Source organism: Rhinopithecus roxellana, chromosome 3, assembly GCF_007565055.1.
Source record: "Rhinopithecus roxellana isolate Shanxi Qingling chromosome 3, ASM756505v1, whole genome shotgun sequence".
Lineage (NCBI taxonomy): Eukaryota > Metazoa > Chordata > Mammalia > Primates > Cercopithecidae > Rhinopithecus > Rhinopithecus roxellana.
The window spans coordinates 157,543,851-157,560,445 of NC_044551.1; the positions used below are offsets into that span (position 1 = coordinate 157,543,851).

The window sequence follows — 16,595 nt, forward strand, 5'->3', positions numbered from 1 at the left end:
GAGAATTTAGATGAAAACTATGAGAGAATAGAAAATGATTTTTAAGAGCATATGGTTGGCCTTGAAAGTGGGAACAGTTTTTCCTTACAATTAGTAGACAATGAAAACAGATAATATAAGGAAAATGAGAAGAGAGCCATTGAATTTCTGTTTGGTGACATCTCTCAATGTGTGAATCATCTGAAAGTGAACTGATGGAAATGAGGTTGAGAATTTGAGAAGAGAGGGAAGAGAATACAGAAGAATCTGTAAGCAAGAGGGAGGAGTTAATTCACTTGAGAGCCCAACTGAGGTAAAGGTGAGAGTAAACTTGAAGAGAATAGTCATGGTTAAGTGACAATATTGAGCAGCTTAATAGGAAGAATAGAGAAAATGGATTGTCAGGGTAACTGTGTTGGAGGCTAAACAGAATGTTAGAGGAGTAATACAAATAGGTGAATGACTCTAAGGTGTCTGGAAGGGCATATTTTAAATGGTTGACTATGTAGTCTAATTATGTGAAGAGGTAAATAAAGAAATGTAGGGCCAGAGAGGAAGAATTAGAAAGAGTCAATGAACAATTTCCATTATAAGAGGAATACTATGTTCATAAAAGTAATGAAGCAGGAGAGGATGATGAGGGTAAGAGAATACCAAATACTCTGCCTAAATTTTTAGAGGAGAGCAGAGTTATGGAAATAAATCAAACAGTCATTTCCTATAGAGTTGTGCACAGAACAGGCCAGATAATTATTGGAGCTATGATATATTTTTCATTACACTATTTGGCCTGGGATTTTGTGGCTTGAGTTATAACAATAGATAAAAGTGAGATCCTCTTCCTCTCTTCCTTGCTAAAGATATGTTAACATCTTTGTCTAGCTATTGTTTCTTGGAAAATTAGAGTCAATTTAAATGATGGCAAGGTTTTACTCAGTGATGATGAAGTAAGATGGAGAGAGAAAATGGAAAATTTAACCTACTGGTTAAATTCTATTTAACTAGGATGCCAATTCGGGCTACAATGCATGGCTTTTGTATGAATTGCAGCCGGGGGTGGTAAGTTAAATTCTGTTAAATAAGTAGGATACTAGTTCCAGGAATATTTTATAAAAACAGAATCCAAAACCTTAAATAATTGTTGTGTCTAAATTATTGTGTTTATGCACATACACAGACTCACATACAAAATCACACACATATTGACTGAACACTTTCTTTTGAATATAAATATTTTATCCACATCTCAAGTAACATTGAGGGAAATTTATAAATATGGTGTATTTATTCAAAGTCTGATATATCGCTTACCAATATTTTTCACCTTCACCCATTTTATTCTTATGTGATTGTTGTTTCCTTTTGGAGTCAATGGCTGTTGTGTGAGGAGGTCTTGAAAAAGATTACAGGAAAAGGACAGTCCCACAAAAACCTACATGACTATGCAGAACTACAAATCAATTGTCCCATAATGAATGTCGAATATTTGTCTTTTCAAGTTCTGCATGGAACTCTTACACATGGAAAAATAAATTTGTGGCAAGATGAAACTCATCAACCAATTGTCAACTAATATAAAATACTGAGCAGAATGCAGTGATTTGCTGTTTCTGGGAAGGTAAACATCTAATCTTCAATTACATATTTGCAGTGAAAATGTCAGGAAATGCAGGGGAAAAAAATTCTGCATCAATGGAAAATATGAAGACTGAGTCATACTTACACTTACACGTTCATGCGCATGGTGTCGCTCTTCACTGAGAACGTCTCCGCGAAGAAAGAGCCGCCGTTTCTTTCTTCCTGCAGAAAACATAGCAGAAAGCAGAATACCTCTTGCGAATCCTCCCACACTAGGAAGCCGTAAAACTTGGGCGTTGAGAGGCAGTTTGAGGTAAGGCATTGTATTTATTGCAGATATCTCTGAGGTTTTTGGAGTGTATCATGGTGTTTTCCTGGCAAGGAGGCCCAACACAGCGGCAACTACTGCTCTGTCTTCTGATCCTCGCAGCCTGGGAGACGGGTAGTGGCCAGCTCCACTACTCCGTCCCCGAGGAAGCAAAACACGGCACCTTCGTGGGGCGCATCGCTCAGGACCTGGGGCTGGAGCTGGCAGAGCTGGTGCCGCGCCTGTTCCGGGTAGCGTCCAAAACACACGGGGACCTTCTGGAGGTAAATCTGCAGAATGGCATTTTGTTTGTGAATTCTCGGATCGACCGCGAGGAGCTGTGCGGGCGGAGCGCGGAGTGCAGCATCCACCTGGAGGTGATCGTGGACAGGCCGCTACAGGTTTTCCATGTGGAGGTGAAGGTGAGGGACATTAACGACAACCCGCCCATATTTCCTGAAAGCAAGAAACGAATAACCATTGCAGAATCTAGACCTCCGGAAACTCGATTTCCACTAGATGGCGCATCCGATGCAGATATTGGAGTAAACTCGGCATTGACCTACCGACTGGATCCCAACGATTATTTCGCTTTGGACACACAAAATAGTCGTGAACAAATGTCTTCATTATCACTTATACTGAGGAAAACACTGGACAGAGAGGAAATTCAGGAACATACTTTATTACTGACAGCCAGGGATGGAGGTAAACCCGAACTGACTGGCACAGTTCAACTGCTCATCACGATTCTGGACGTGAATGATAACGCCCCGGAATTTTACCAATCCGTTTATAAAGTGACAGTGTTAGAGAACGCATTCAATGGAACATTAGTGATCAAGCTAAATGCCACAGATCCTGATGATGGTACAAATGGAGATATAGTTTACTCATTTAGAAGGCCTGTATCGCCTGCAGTGGTATATGCATTTACCATAAATCCCAACAACGGAGAAATTAGGACAAAAGGCAAACTAGATTTCGAAGAAAAGAAATTTTATGAAATATCTGTGGAGGCAGTTGACAAAGGAAATATTCCAATGGCGGGTCATTGTACCCTTTTGGTGGAAGTACTAGATGTAAATGATAACGCCCCAGAGGTTACCATCACTTCTTTGTCACTCCCCATCAGAGAAGACACTCAGCCTAGCGCCATCATTGCCCTAATCAGTGTGTCCGATCGTGACTCTGGCTCAAACGGACAGGTCACCTGCACCCTGACGCCGCACGTCCCCTTCAAGCTGGTGTCCACCTACAAAAATTACTACTCATTGGTGCTGGACAGCGCCCTGGACCGCGAGAGCGTGTCAGCCTATGAACTGGTGGTGACCGCGCGGGACGGGGGCTCGCCTTCACTGTGGGCCACGGCCAGCGTGTCCGTGGGAGTGGCCGACGTGAACGACAATGCGCCGGCGTTCGCGCAGTCCGAGTACACGGTGTTCGTGAAGGAGAACAACCCGCCGGGCTGTCACATCTTCACGGTGTCTGCGCGGGACGCGGACGTGCAGGAGAACGCGCTGGTGTCGTACTCGCTGGTGGAGCGGCGGGTGGGAGAGCGCGCGCTGTCGAGCTACGTGTCGGTGCACGCGGAGAGCGGCAAGGTGTACGTGCTGCAGCCGCTGGACCACGAGGAGCTGGAGCTGTTGCAGTTCCAGGTGAGCGCGCTCGATGCGGGCGTGCCGCCTCTGGGCAGCAACGTGACGCTGCAGGTGTTCGTGCTGGATGAGAACGACAACGCGCCGGCTCTGCTGACGCCCGGAGCTGGCAGCGCTGGAGGCACAGTGAGCGAGCTGGTGCCGCGGTCGGTGGGTGCCGGCCACGTGGTGGCGAAGGTGCGCGCAGTGGACGCTGATTCCGGCTACAATGCTTGGCTTTCTTATGAATTGCAGCCGGCGGCGGTAGGCGCGCGCATCCCGTTCCGTGTGGGGCTGTACACTGGCGAGATCAGCACAACACGCACTCTGGACGAGATGGACGCCAGGCGCCACCGCCTTCTGGTGCTGGTGAAGGACCACGGTGAGCCCGCACTGACGGCCACGGCAACGGTGCTATTGTCGTTGGTGGAGAGCGGCCAACCGCCAAAGGCATCACCGAGGGCGTCCGCAGGCGCTGTGGGTCAGGAAGCGGCGCTGGTGGATGTCAACGTGTACCTGATCATTGCCATCTGCGCAGTGTCCAGCCTGTTGGTGCTCACGCTACTGCTGTATACTGCGCTGCGATGCTCGTCGCCGCCCACCGAGGGCGCGTGCGCCCTGGGCAAGCCCACTCTGGTGTGCTCTAGCGCGGTAGGGAGTTGGTTGTACTCGCAGCAGAGGCAGCAGAGGGTGTGCTCTGGGGAGGGCCCACCTAAGACAGACCTCATGGCCTTCAGTCCCAGCCTTCCTCCTTGTTCTGCAGAGGGAACAGGCCAGAGGGAGGACTCAGAATGCTTGAAAGAGGTAAGCTTATCTTTTTAAAAATTGTCTTAGTAAACACTTTAGCCTTCCTTGCAGTTAAGACATCTTTCCTGCCAATTTCAAATTATTCTTCCCTTTTATTTTAATTTTGTTAGTTGTTATCGAATTTGACAACTCTGCTCTGGACATTGTGTGTTGGATTATTCTTCAGAGTGAAATCTTAACTTAGAAACCATAATGAAATGTGCAAAACAAGAATATTTTGTTTCCGTTGTATTCTTTTTTTTTTTTTTTTTTTTTTTTTTGAGACGGAGTCTCACTCTCTCGCCCGGGCTGGAGTGCAGTGGCCGGATCTCAGCTCACTGCAAGCTCCGCCTCCCGGGTTCACGCCATTCTCCTGCCTCAGCCTCCCGAGTAGCTGGGACTACAGGCGCCCGCCAGGTCGCCCGGCTAGTTTTTTGTATTTTTAGTAGAGACGGGGTTTCACAGTGTTAGCCAGGATGGTCTCGATCTCCTGACCTCGTGATCCGTCCGTCTCGGCCTCCCAAAGTGCTGGGATTACAGGCTTGAGCCACCGCGCCCGGCCCCGTTGTATTCTTAATAGTTCTAAGTATTTATTGTGCAACTGAGCATTTACAAAAAATTCTGCACGTTGTGAGAAGTTAAACATTTAGAAAATGTTTGTTTTAATGAGGCTAATCATAATCTTAAATTTAAATTTTTTAAAATTTAATTTATACATTTACCCACACAGATATTATTTTAAACAGCTCCATAACTTTTCACATAAATGCTTTTTTAAAGTGCACTTTTCTTTCTTTTTTTTTTTTTTTAACCTGTTTTGATTGGTCTCTACTTTTTTGTTCTCTAGGCACATCAGTGTTCCCCTCTCATGTATCCCATGCAAAATATCTTGTGATTCTTCTTTCAATTTTTTATTTGCATTCAGATAATTACTAACACATGTATATATACATATATAGAGAGAGATCTGATAGGTTTTTTGTTATTATTTCTTTTCCGAAGTTTGCAGGGGTTTCCAAAAGGTATTGGTGACTGTATAATAGATGTTTTAACTTTGTTGTCTGCTAATTTCAACATTTTTGTCCTTAGTTTGCTTCTTTTGATCTATCTTCTTATATGGATATATTTTCTTGCTATTTTGCATGACTGGTAATCTCTGATAAGATGCTAGACATTGTTAATTTTACATTGTCAGATGCTGGAATTTGTGTGTGTGTGTGTGTGTGTGTGTGTGTGTTCCTTTAAAGCAGTGGTTCTCGATAAGAAAGTTTTGCCCCCTCCACTCCCACCCAGGAGATAATTTGGCAATGCTGGGATACATTTTTGGTTGTTACAACTAGGGAATTGCTACTGGCATCTAATAATGGAGCTCTGAGATGCTGCTAAACACCATCCAATTGCTGCCAAACATCCTACAGTGCACAGGACAGCCCACCAACAATAAAGAATTAGTCAGCTCAAAATATCAGTAGTTCCAAAACTGTTGCGAAACTCTGCTTTAAAGAGTCTTGGACTTAGTTCTGACTTGAAGTTGCTTGGTACCAATTTATTCCTTTCAAGGCTTCATTTTAAGATTTGTTAGCACACATTCAGAGCAGCTTTTAGTGCAGCACTAATTTGGCCTTCTATTACAGCAATACTTTCCTGAGGACACCACCTAATGCCCTGTGCATTAACAGGTCTCTCTTCTCTGACTGGTAGGAATGTGAAATATTTCCAGCCCTTTGTGAGCTCTAGGAATTATTCTATCCACTTTTTTTTTTTATTTTAAAAGGATAGCCTGATCTGGGGAGGTTGATCAGTGATCTGTGATCTGTGATCACATCACTACACTGCAGCCTGGGTGATGGAGTGAGACCATGTCTCAACATAAAAATTAAAACATTATAATTGAGGTTGAATGTTATCAAATATTTTATCTGCATCTTTTGAGGGAGGTATAAATTTTTTCTTTGGCAATGTTCATGTGTTGAATTTATGATTTGTGATTTTCTTGTGGCAAACCAACCTCTACTTCCTTGGATAAACATAATTTGATTATAATTTATAATCCTTTTTATATACTACTTATTTTGTTGAATTTCCAAAATATTTTTGCATCTTTATTCCAGGTGATACTGGTACGTCCTTGTTTTTCTTCCTAATTTATTCTCTGTTAAGTATTCAAGTTATAAATAAGAATCTAGCATAAGTTGAATACTTAACAAAGAAGAATAATCTTTGAAAACTTCCAGAAAAAGTTCTATTTCCTGTAAAAGTTTGTATAATCTTTGAATTACTTCTTATTTGATTGGAGAACTCACTGTTGAAGTTGTCTGTATCAGGATTTTGATTGGTGGGAATATTTCTGACTACTGACTCAATTTTAATAGTATAAGGACCATTCAGAGTTTAATTTACTCTTGAGTCAGTTATGTAGATAATATTTTTTCAGGTATTTTCCTGTTTAATCTAAATTCTCAGTTATATGCTCATACTTTCTACAGAAACTATAGTGATATTTCCCTTTCCGTTCTTGATATTATTTTTGCTTCCTGTCTCTTTTTTCTGGATAAATGGCACAAGAGGTTGTCATATTATCAGTTCTTTCAAAAAGGAGCCCACTTTTTAGCTTTGTTGAATCTGTTTTGTATGTTTATTTAAAAGAATATTAATTGTATAAACAAAATAATAATCTCTTACATATTTAAAATGTGACAAAATAGCATATGACTCAAGAGGAATTATTGAAATGAGTTAACATTTTAAGATTTTTGCATTGCCCAGGGTGGTCTCAAACTCTTGGCTTCAAGTGATGGCCCGCCTCGGCCTCCCAAAGTGTTGGAATTACAGGTGTGAGCCATCGTTCCTGGCCAATTTTCTTTTGGTTATTTTAGCTTATTTTTATAACCTCTTGAAATGAACGCTTAGGTCATTACTCTTTAGCTCTTCTTTTCTACTATATGTATTAAAGTAATCAATTGCTACGTAATTAATGTTTTAGCTGCATCCCACCAGTATTTACATGTAGCATTTCCACTATCCTTCAGTTCCAAGTATTTTACAGTTTATGTCATGTTTAAAAAAAATTTTTTTTTTTTGAGATGGAGAGTCTGGCTCTGTCGCCCAGGCTGGAGTGCAGTGGTGCAATCTCGGCTCACTGCAAGCTCCGTCCCCCAGGTTCACGCCATTCTCTTGCCTCAGCCTCCCGAGTAGCTGGGACTACAGGCGCCTGCCACGACGCCTGGCTAATTTTTTTTTTTTTTTTTTTTTGTATTTTTAGTAGAGGCGGGGTTTCACCGTGTTAGCCAGGAAGGTCTCGATCTCCTGACCTCGTGATCCGCCCACCTCGGCCTCCCAAAGTGCTGGGATTACAGGCATGAGCCACTGCGCCTGGCCAACTTTTAACTATATAACAATGTTCCAATTATCCTTTTATTTTTTTAATTAAAATTCAGTATGGTTGGAGAATATACAATTTCAACCTTTCTAATTTGTGGGAACTTGCTTAGTGGCATAATATATACGTTTTGTGGACATCCTATGTGTGCTTGAATATAATTGTGTATGATGTAATTATTAGGTGCAGGGTTAACTTGGTTAGTAATGTTATTAAAATTTATACTGTAACATTTAAAAAGCTACCTACTGTACCAATTATTGACAGAGGTGTGTTAAAATCTTCCACCATAAATGTATATTTGTTTAGATATTAGAATTCGGTTTTTGCTTTATTTATTTTAAAGCTATATTATTAGGTGCATACAAATTTAGAATTAGTATATCTTTTTAGTAAATTAAACATTTTACTGTTATGAATTTACTTTCTTCAGAATTCTGCTTTCCAATTTTTGTTTTTGCTTTGAAGTATTTTTATATTAATTATACTGATTCATTTCTCTTCTTTTTATTTGTGTTTGCAGGAGATATCCTCTTCCCAGCCTTTTATTTTAAACCTTTTAGTATTATGGGCATATTCCACAAATTCTTTGCTACTGTCTCACTGAGAAGCAGAGTCTAATTTTTCTCTCCTTGAACTTTGACCGGTCTTAATGTTGGAATTACATTCTGGGATTTATGAAGTCAGGTCATAAGAAGTCTTACAGTATGCTTTGGTCTCTGAGAATATTTGTTTTGGGGGAAGCCTGTCACCACGCAAGAATTCTGACTACCTTGAGATTGTCATACTGTAAAGAAGCTCAAGCTGGACTTGTGAGAAGCCAAATGGATAGAAAAATTACTAACCAGTCTGTTGTGCATATACACCACATTTTCTTTATCCACCCATCTGTTGATTGACATTGAGGTTGATTCCACATAGTAGCTACTGTGAATAGTGCTGCAGTAAGCATGGGAGGTGCAGGTATCATTTTGACATATTGATTTCCTTTTCTTTGGATAAATGCCCAATATTGGAATTGCTGGATGATATCGTAGTTGTATTTGTAGTTTTTTGAGGGACTCCCATACTGTTTTCCTAGTGGCACTGCTAATTTATATTCCCACCAACAGCATTTATGAGTTTCCTTTTCTCTGTATCGTTACCAGCATTTGTTATTTTTTGCTTTTTACTGATAGCCATTCTAACTACAGTAAGATGATATCTTTGTGGTTTGATTTGCATTTCCCTGATGACTGGTGATGTTGAACTTTTTTTTATATACCTCTTGATCATCTTTATGTCTTCTTTTGAGAAATGTCTGTTTAGTTCCTTTGCCTGGTTTTTAATCACATTATTATTATTATTATTATAGTTTTGCTGTTGAGTTGGATTCCTTGTGTATTCTGTTAGTCCCCTGTTGTATGAATAGTTTGCAAATATTTTCTCCCATTCTACAAGTTTTTCCTTCACTCTGTTAATTGTTTCCTGCTGTGCGAAGCTTTTTAGTTTGATATAATCTCATTTGTCTGTTTTTGTTTTAGTTGCCCATGCTTTTGAAGTCTTAGCCATAAAATCTGTTCCTAGTAATGTCCTGAAGTGTTTCCCCTTTGTTTTCTACTAGTAGTTTTATAGTTTTGTCTTACATTTAAGTCTTTATTTTGAGTTGATTTTTGTATATGATGAGAGTTAGGGGTCTAGTTTCATTTTTCTGTACATGAATATTCAGTTTTCCTAGCCCTATTTATTGAAGAGACTATTCTCTCCCCATTGTGTGTTGAAGGTGTTCTTTCACCTTTGTTGAAAATCAGTTGGCTATAAATACATGGATTTACTTTTTGATTTTCTATTCTGTTTCATTGGTCTACGTGTCTGTTTTTATACCAATATCATGCTGTTTTGGTTACTAAAACTTTATAGTATATATTGAAGTCAGGTAATGTAATGCCTCCAGCTTTGTTCTTTTTGCTCAGTATTGCTTCAGCTATTCAGGATCTTTTGTGGTTTTATATGAATTTTAGAATGGTTTTCTCTACTTCTGTGAATAATGCTACTGGTATTTTTATACCAGGAGGATTGTATTGAATATGCAACTTGCTTTGGATAGTATGGTCATTTTAACAACATTAAGTCTTTCAATTCATGAGCATGAGATGTCTTTTATTTGATTCTGTCTCCTTCAATTTCTTTCATCAGTGTTTTGTCGTCTTCATTGTAGAGGTCTTCCACCTCCTTGGTTAAATTAATTCCTAAATATTTTATTTTTAGTAGCTATTGTAAATGGGATTGTTTTCTTAATATCCTTTTCACTAGTTCATTATTGGTGTGTAGAAACACTACTCATTTTTGTATGTTGATTTTGTATTCTGAAACTTTTTTCCTTTTCTTGAAGCAGAGTTTCACTCCTGTCACCTAGGCTTGAGTGCAGTGGCATGATCATGGTTCACTGTAGCCCCAACTTCCCAGGTTCAACTGATTCTCCCACCTCAGCCTCATGAGTAGCTAGGATTACAGGTGTGCAACACCATGACTGGCTAATTTTTTGTGTTTTTAGTAGAGACAGAGTTTTGCCATGTTGCCCAGACTGGTCTTGAACTCCTGGGCACAAGTGATCCACCCACCTTGGCCTCTCAAAGTGCTGAGATTACAGGTGTGAGCCATCATGCCCAGCCCTGAAACTTTACTGAATTCACTTATCAGTTCTAAAAGTTTTTTGGTGGAGTCTATAGGTTTTTCTATGTACAAGATCATGTTGTCTATAAAGAAGGACAATTTGAATTCTTTTTTTTCTAATTTGAATTCCTTTTATTTTTTCTCTTGCTTAATCGCTCTGCCTAGGACTTCTGGAACTATGTTGAATAAAATTGGTGAAAGTGGGCATCCTTGTCTAGTTTCAGTTTTCAGAAGAAAGGGTATTCAGCTTCTTCCCCTTCAGTATAATGTTAGCTGTGGATTTGTCATATATGGCCTTTATTATGTTGAGGGGTTTCTTCTATGCCTAATTTGTTGACAGTTTTATTATGAAAGGAAAATAGAAATATTATTTTGCTTTCATTTCTGGTAATGGAATAGTTGAATTTTATAAAATGTTTTTTCTGCATCTATTGAGATGATCATATTGTTTGTTTCCTTCATTACGTTGCTGTGATGTATCACACTTGCGATTTGTGTGTGTTGAACCATCCTTGCATCCTGGGATAAGTCCCACTTTACCTTAGTGTATTATCTTTTTGATGCTGTTCGTTTTGGTTTGCTAACATTTTGTTGAGGATTTTTGCATTTATGTTCATCAGGGATATTGGCCTACAGTTTTCTTTTTCTGTTGTGTCCTTGTCTAGTTTTGGTATCAGGGTAATGCTGGCCTCATAGAATGAGTTAGGGTGAATTCCTTCCTCTTCAATTTTTTGGAATAGTTTGAGAAGAATGGGTGTAAGTTCTTTAACTGCTTGGTGGAATTCAGCAGTAAAGCCATCCAGTTCTAGGCTTTTCTTTGCGGGAGACTTTTTATTACTAATTCAATCTTAATACTCATTGGTCTGTGCAAGGTTTTCTATTTCTTCCTGGTTCAATCTTGGTGACTTCTTCGTGTCCAGTAATTTATACATTTCCTCTGTGCTTTCCAGTTGTTACTGTGTAGTTGTAATGGTCTGTAATGATCTTTTGGATTTTTGTGGTATCAATGTAATGTCTCCTTTGTTTCTGGTTTCATTTGAATATTCTCTCTCTTTTTTCTCTTGGTTAGTCTACCTAGCAGGTTATTCATTTTGTTTATCTTTTCAAAAACCAACTTTTTTTTTTTTTTTTTTTTTTTTTTTGAGACGGAGTCTCGCTCTGTCACCCAGGCTAGAGTGCAGTGGCCGGATCTCAGCTCACTGCAAGCTCCGCCTCCTGGGTGTACGCCATTCTCCTGTCTCAGCCTCCCAAGTAGCTGGGACTACAGGCGCCTGCCACCTCACCCGGCTAGATTTTTGTATTTTTTTTAGTAGAGACGGGGTTTCACCGTATTAGCCAGGATGGTCTGGATCTCCTGACCTCGTGATCCACCCGTCTCGGCCTCCCAAAGTGCTGGGATTACAGGCTTGAGCAAAAAACCAACTTTTTGTTTCATTGATCCTTTTAATTTTGTTTTTAGTCTCTATTTAATTTAGTTCTGCTGTGACCTTTATTATTTCATTCCTTTTATTAATTTTTAGTTTGGTGTGTTCTTGATTTTCTGGTTCCTTGAGGTGCATCATTAGGTTGTTTATTTGAAACCTTTTTACTTTTTTGATGTAGGCATTTATTGCCATAAAATTCCCTATTAGTACTGCTTTTGCTGTATCCCGTAGGTTTTGGCATGTTATGCTTACATTTTCATTTGTTTCAAGAAACTTTTTAAATTTCCTTCTTAATTTCTTCATTGACCCAATAGTCATTCAGGAGCATGTTGTTTAATTTCCATGTATTTGTACAGTTTCCAAAGTTCTACTTGTCATTGATTTCCAGCTTTACTCCACTGTGATCTGAGAAAATATTTGATATAATTTTGATTCTTTAAAGCTGTTGAGGCTTATTTTGTGGCCTAAAATATTGTCTATCTTATAGAATGTTTCGTGTGATAATGAGAAGAATGTGTATTCTGCAGCTGTTGGATGAAATGTTCTGTAAACGGTAGCTACATTTGGTCTATAGTGCAGATTAAGTCCAATGTTCCTTTGTTGATTTCCTGTCTACACTATTTGTCCAGTGCCAGAAATGGGATGTTGAAGTACCTAACAAGTATTGTATTGGGATCAATCTTTCTCTTTAGCACTGATAAAATTTGGTTTATATATCTGGGTGCTCCAGTCTTGAATACGTATATATTTACAGTCATATATTCTCTTGCTAAATTGATCCCTTTATGATTATATAATGACCTTCTTTGTCTCTTTTTATCTTTTTTAAGATAAAGTCTATTTTGTCTGATATAAGTTTGGAAGTTTCCACATGCTTTTTGTTTCTATTTGTGTGGAATAATTTTTTCTGTCCCTTCAAGTCCAGTTGATATGTCTTGACAGCTAACATGAGTTTCTTGTAACCAGCATATACTTGAGTCTTGTTTTTTGTATCCATTCAGCGTATTTATTTTAATTGGGGAGTATAGCCTATTTACATTCAAGGTTGTTATTGATAGGTGAGGACTTACTCATGTTATTTTGTTAATTATTTTCTGATTGTGTTGTATACCCTTTGTTCCTCTTTTATTGTTTACCTTTACAATTTGGTGGTATATTGTCATGATAAATTTTAATTCCTTTCTCTTTCTCTTTTGTGTATTTGCTCTACTAGTGAGTTTTATACTTTCATGCATTTCCATGGTGGTAGACATCATTCATTAAGCTTTCAGATGATTCTTATAGGACTCTTGGCTGGGCACAGTGGCTCATGCCTGTTATCCCAGCACTTAGGGAGGCAGAGGCAGGAAGATTGCTTGAGTCCAGGAGTTCAAGACCAGCCTGGGCAACATAGCAAGACCCTGTTCTTCACAAAAGGAAAAAAAAAAAACCCAAACAGTTGTAGGATTCCTTTAAGTATTTCTTGTAGGACTTGTCTAGTGGTAATGCACTTCCTCAGTTTTTGCTTGTTTGGGAAATACTTTATTTCTCCTTCATTTCTAAAGTATAGCTCTGCTGGGTATAGTATTTTTGGCTGATAGTTTAAAAAATTTCGGCACTTTGGATATATCATCTCCTTCTATCCTAGCCTGTAAAGTTTCTGCTGAGAAATCTGTTGTTAGTCTAATGGGAATTTTCTTATATGTGACTTGTCACTTTTCTTTTACTGTTTTTAGAATTCACTCTTTGTCTTGAGTCTGGTACCTTAGACTACTCAGCCATCCTGATGCCGTACCTCTTATATAGAAACAACCCAGATCCAAAGTGGCCAGAAAGTTACTTTACCTTCTGAATTTGTGGTCTTTTTCAGAATCTCTACCTGTTAATTTGCTATGACTTTATTAGTCATTAGGTACTTTTATCATTTTAAAATATCTCCAATGGTATGGTTGGTTCGAATTACCAGTTCTGCATACTGGTAATGTAAGTCCTCTGTTGAATTGATTTTTAAATACATTTATTTTATTCCAGTATCTTATGGCTCCTGGTGTTACAGATGGGAAGTTTCAAATAACTTGAAATAATTCCCCCTCTATATAATTATCCCTGATTCTGACTTTCTTTCCATAGTTATACATTTTTTCTCTGCTATTATATTCTCATTTTAAAGATGTTGAATGACAATGTCATTTTATTTTAGTTTATTTACAAGTATTTTTGAGGTTTATTTTCCTGGAAAGTTTTCTTAAATTATAGATTTTAGTATTTCTTCTGTTTTATTACTTCAGATTTCTTCTTCAATGACTCCATTTATATTTGTATGAGATACTCTTTGCCTTTCTTTTGTAGCTGACACTTCTAAATCCTACCTAGCTCTTTTTAAAAACAATTTTACTTTTTATTCGTTTTTCCATTTTATAGTTTTCTTTAGGCATTATCCATAGTGTTTATTTGCTGTTATGTGCCTTCTGGTTTAGTGTTTATTTCTGAAAAAATTATTTTGCTTTTATTTCTAATATTTTACTGAGTTTTCTCATCTCTCTTTGCAAAGCTTTTTTTTCTCCAATCATATCATTACTGAGTATCTCTAATTGTGATTTATGTGTTCTTGCATAGCTTTTCATTATTTTCTAAAAATGTTTAAGTTGTTTTCAAATATTATGTAGCAATTTGTGGAATTTTCTTTCTTGTGTGTATTTATTTCCTTTAGCGTAATTATTTTTCCCCACCTTTAAAAATAATTTTGTGTCAGATTTGCCCCTAATCCTTTTCTTATGCTCATGTTTGTATGAAAAGCATTTCCTCATAATTTTAGAAGAAACAGACCAGGATAATTTTCCCGTCTTTGTTGCTCTATAGATTTTTATTCAGCTATTGTCCTGAAATGATAAAAATATAATTTTTTAATACCTTACTTTGTGACACCATTTACCCTTTTTACTTGGACCATTTTCCTTTGTTTAATTGTCCCCCACCCCCACCATTTTGCTTCATATGGACTCCATTCCTATCAGTTCCTCCTCAGTGTAGGGGTTTTTGCTGCAAGAAGACATTCGTTAGTTGAGAAGTTCATAGGGCTAAGACAGGTTTAGCACAATCCAATCTATTTGTAATCCCTTCCACTAAGTTTTGAATTTGCTTTTATTTCTAATATTTTACTGTGTTTTCTCATCTCTCTTTTTAAAGCATTTTTTTCTCTTACTGAGGGATAATTGAATTAGGACCTTCGATTTCCCCCCTTCCACCAATGACTATTGTTCTCAAATTGTTTTACTATGCTTTCCAGTGAGTACTTATTGGCACTTTTTGGAGTTCTTCAATTCTCAACACCATCAAAAGCCCCATAACCTTCTTTTGCTTCCTCCTGAGCCTCTTTTCATGTGCTTATTGGTCATTTCTATATCGTCTTTGGAGAAATACCTATTCAGATCTTTTGCCCACATTTTAATTGGTTTATTCATTTTTCGATTATTGAGTTGTAAGAGTTCTTTATGTATTCTAGATGCAATTACTTTATTAGATTTATGATTTGCAAATATTTTCTCATTGAGGGTGTTGTCTTTTCACATTCTTTTTTAGCTCCCACTTATAAGTGAGAACATACAGCATTTGGTTTTCTGTTTCTATATTAATTCACTTGGGATCATGGCCTGCACCTCCACCCAATGGACTGCAAAGGGCATGATCTTTTTCTTTCTTTATGGCTGAATAGTATTCAATGATGTATACGTACTGCATTTTATTTAATTCTGTTTTATTTTATTTTATTTTCTTCAGACGAAGTCTCACTCTTGTCCCCCAGGCTGGAGTGCAATGGCCTGATCTCGGCTCACTGCAACCTCCACCTCCTGGGTTCAAGCAATTTTCCTGCCTCCCGAGCAGCTGGGATTACAGGTGCCTGCCTGGCTAAGTTTTGTATTTTAAGTAGAAACGGGGTTTCTCCATGTTGGCCAGGCTGGTCTTGAACTCCTGACCTCAGGTGATCTGCCCACCTCGGCCTCCCAAAGTGCTGGGATTATAGGCATGAGCCACTGCACCTGGCCAACGTACTGCATTTTATTTATCCAGTGCATCATTGATGGGCATTTAGGATTATTCTCTGTCTTTGCTATTGTGAATAGTGCCATGATGAACATACACATGCATTGTCTTTATAGTAAAATGACATATATTCCTTTGGTTATGTACACAGTTATGGGATTTGCTGGCTTGAATGGTAAGTTCTTTGAGAAATCTTCAAACTGTTTTCCACAGTGGCTGAACTAATTTACATTCCCACCAGCAGTGTATAAGCATTTCCTTTTCTCTGCAACCTCACCAGTATCTGTTATTTTTGACTTTTTTTTTTTTTTTTTTTTTTTTTTTTGAGGCGGAGTCTCGCTCTGCCGCCCAGGCTGGAGTGCAGTGGCCGGATCTCAGCTCACTGCAAGCTCCGCCTCCCGGGTTCACGCCATTCTCCTGCCTCAGCCTCCCGAGTAGCTGGGACTACAGGCGCCCGCCACGTCGCCCGGCTAGTTTTTTGTATTTTTAGTAGAGACGGGGTTTCACCATGTTAGCCAGGATGGTCTGGATCTCCTGACCTCGTGATCCGCCCGTCTCGGCCTCCCAAAGTGCTGGGATTACAGGCTTGAGCCACCGCGTCCGGCCTGACTTTTTAGTAATAGCCATTCTGACTGGTGTGAGATGGTATCTCATTGTGGTTTTGATTTGCATTTATTTAATGATTAGTGATGCTGAGCATTTTTATCATATGCTTATTGTCCATGTGTATGTCTTCTTTTGAGAAGTGGCTGTTTATGTCCTTTGCCTTTTTTTTTTTTTTTTTTTTTTTTTTGAGACAGGGTCTTGTTCTGTCACTAAACCTCCGCCTCCTG

The 16,595-nt window shown here is 38.8% G+C and overlaps 1 protein-coding gene across 19 annotated transcripts in view; it reads left to right on the top strand.

The window, feature by feature from the left end:
* LOC104681778 (protocadherin alpha-C2) overlaps positions 1-16,595 on the top strand; it is a 230,324-nt gene that overhangs the window by 96,716 nt on the left and 117,013 nt on the right. The window contains exon 1 of one of the 19 annotated variants that reach the window (XM_010388192.2): positions 1,776-4,305. The exons of 16 other annotated variants lie outside the window; for them this stretch is intronic. In XM_010388192.2, the coding sequence (XP_010386494.1) occupies positions 1,921-4,305 (2,385 nt within the window). In that variant the 5' untranslated portion in view covers positions 1,776-1,920. Of the gene's footprint in view, positions 1-1,775; positions 4,306-16,595 lie in introns of those variants that run through there. 2 more of the 19 variants (XM_010388189.2, XM_010388188.2) reach the window with 2 other exon arrangements.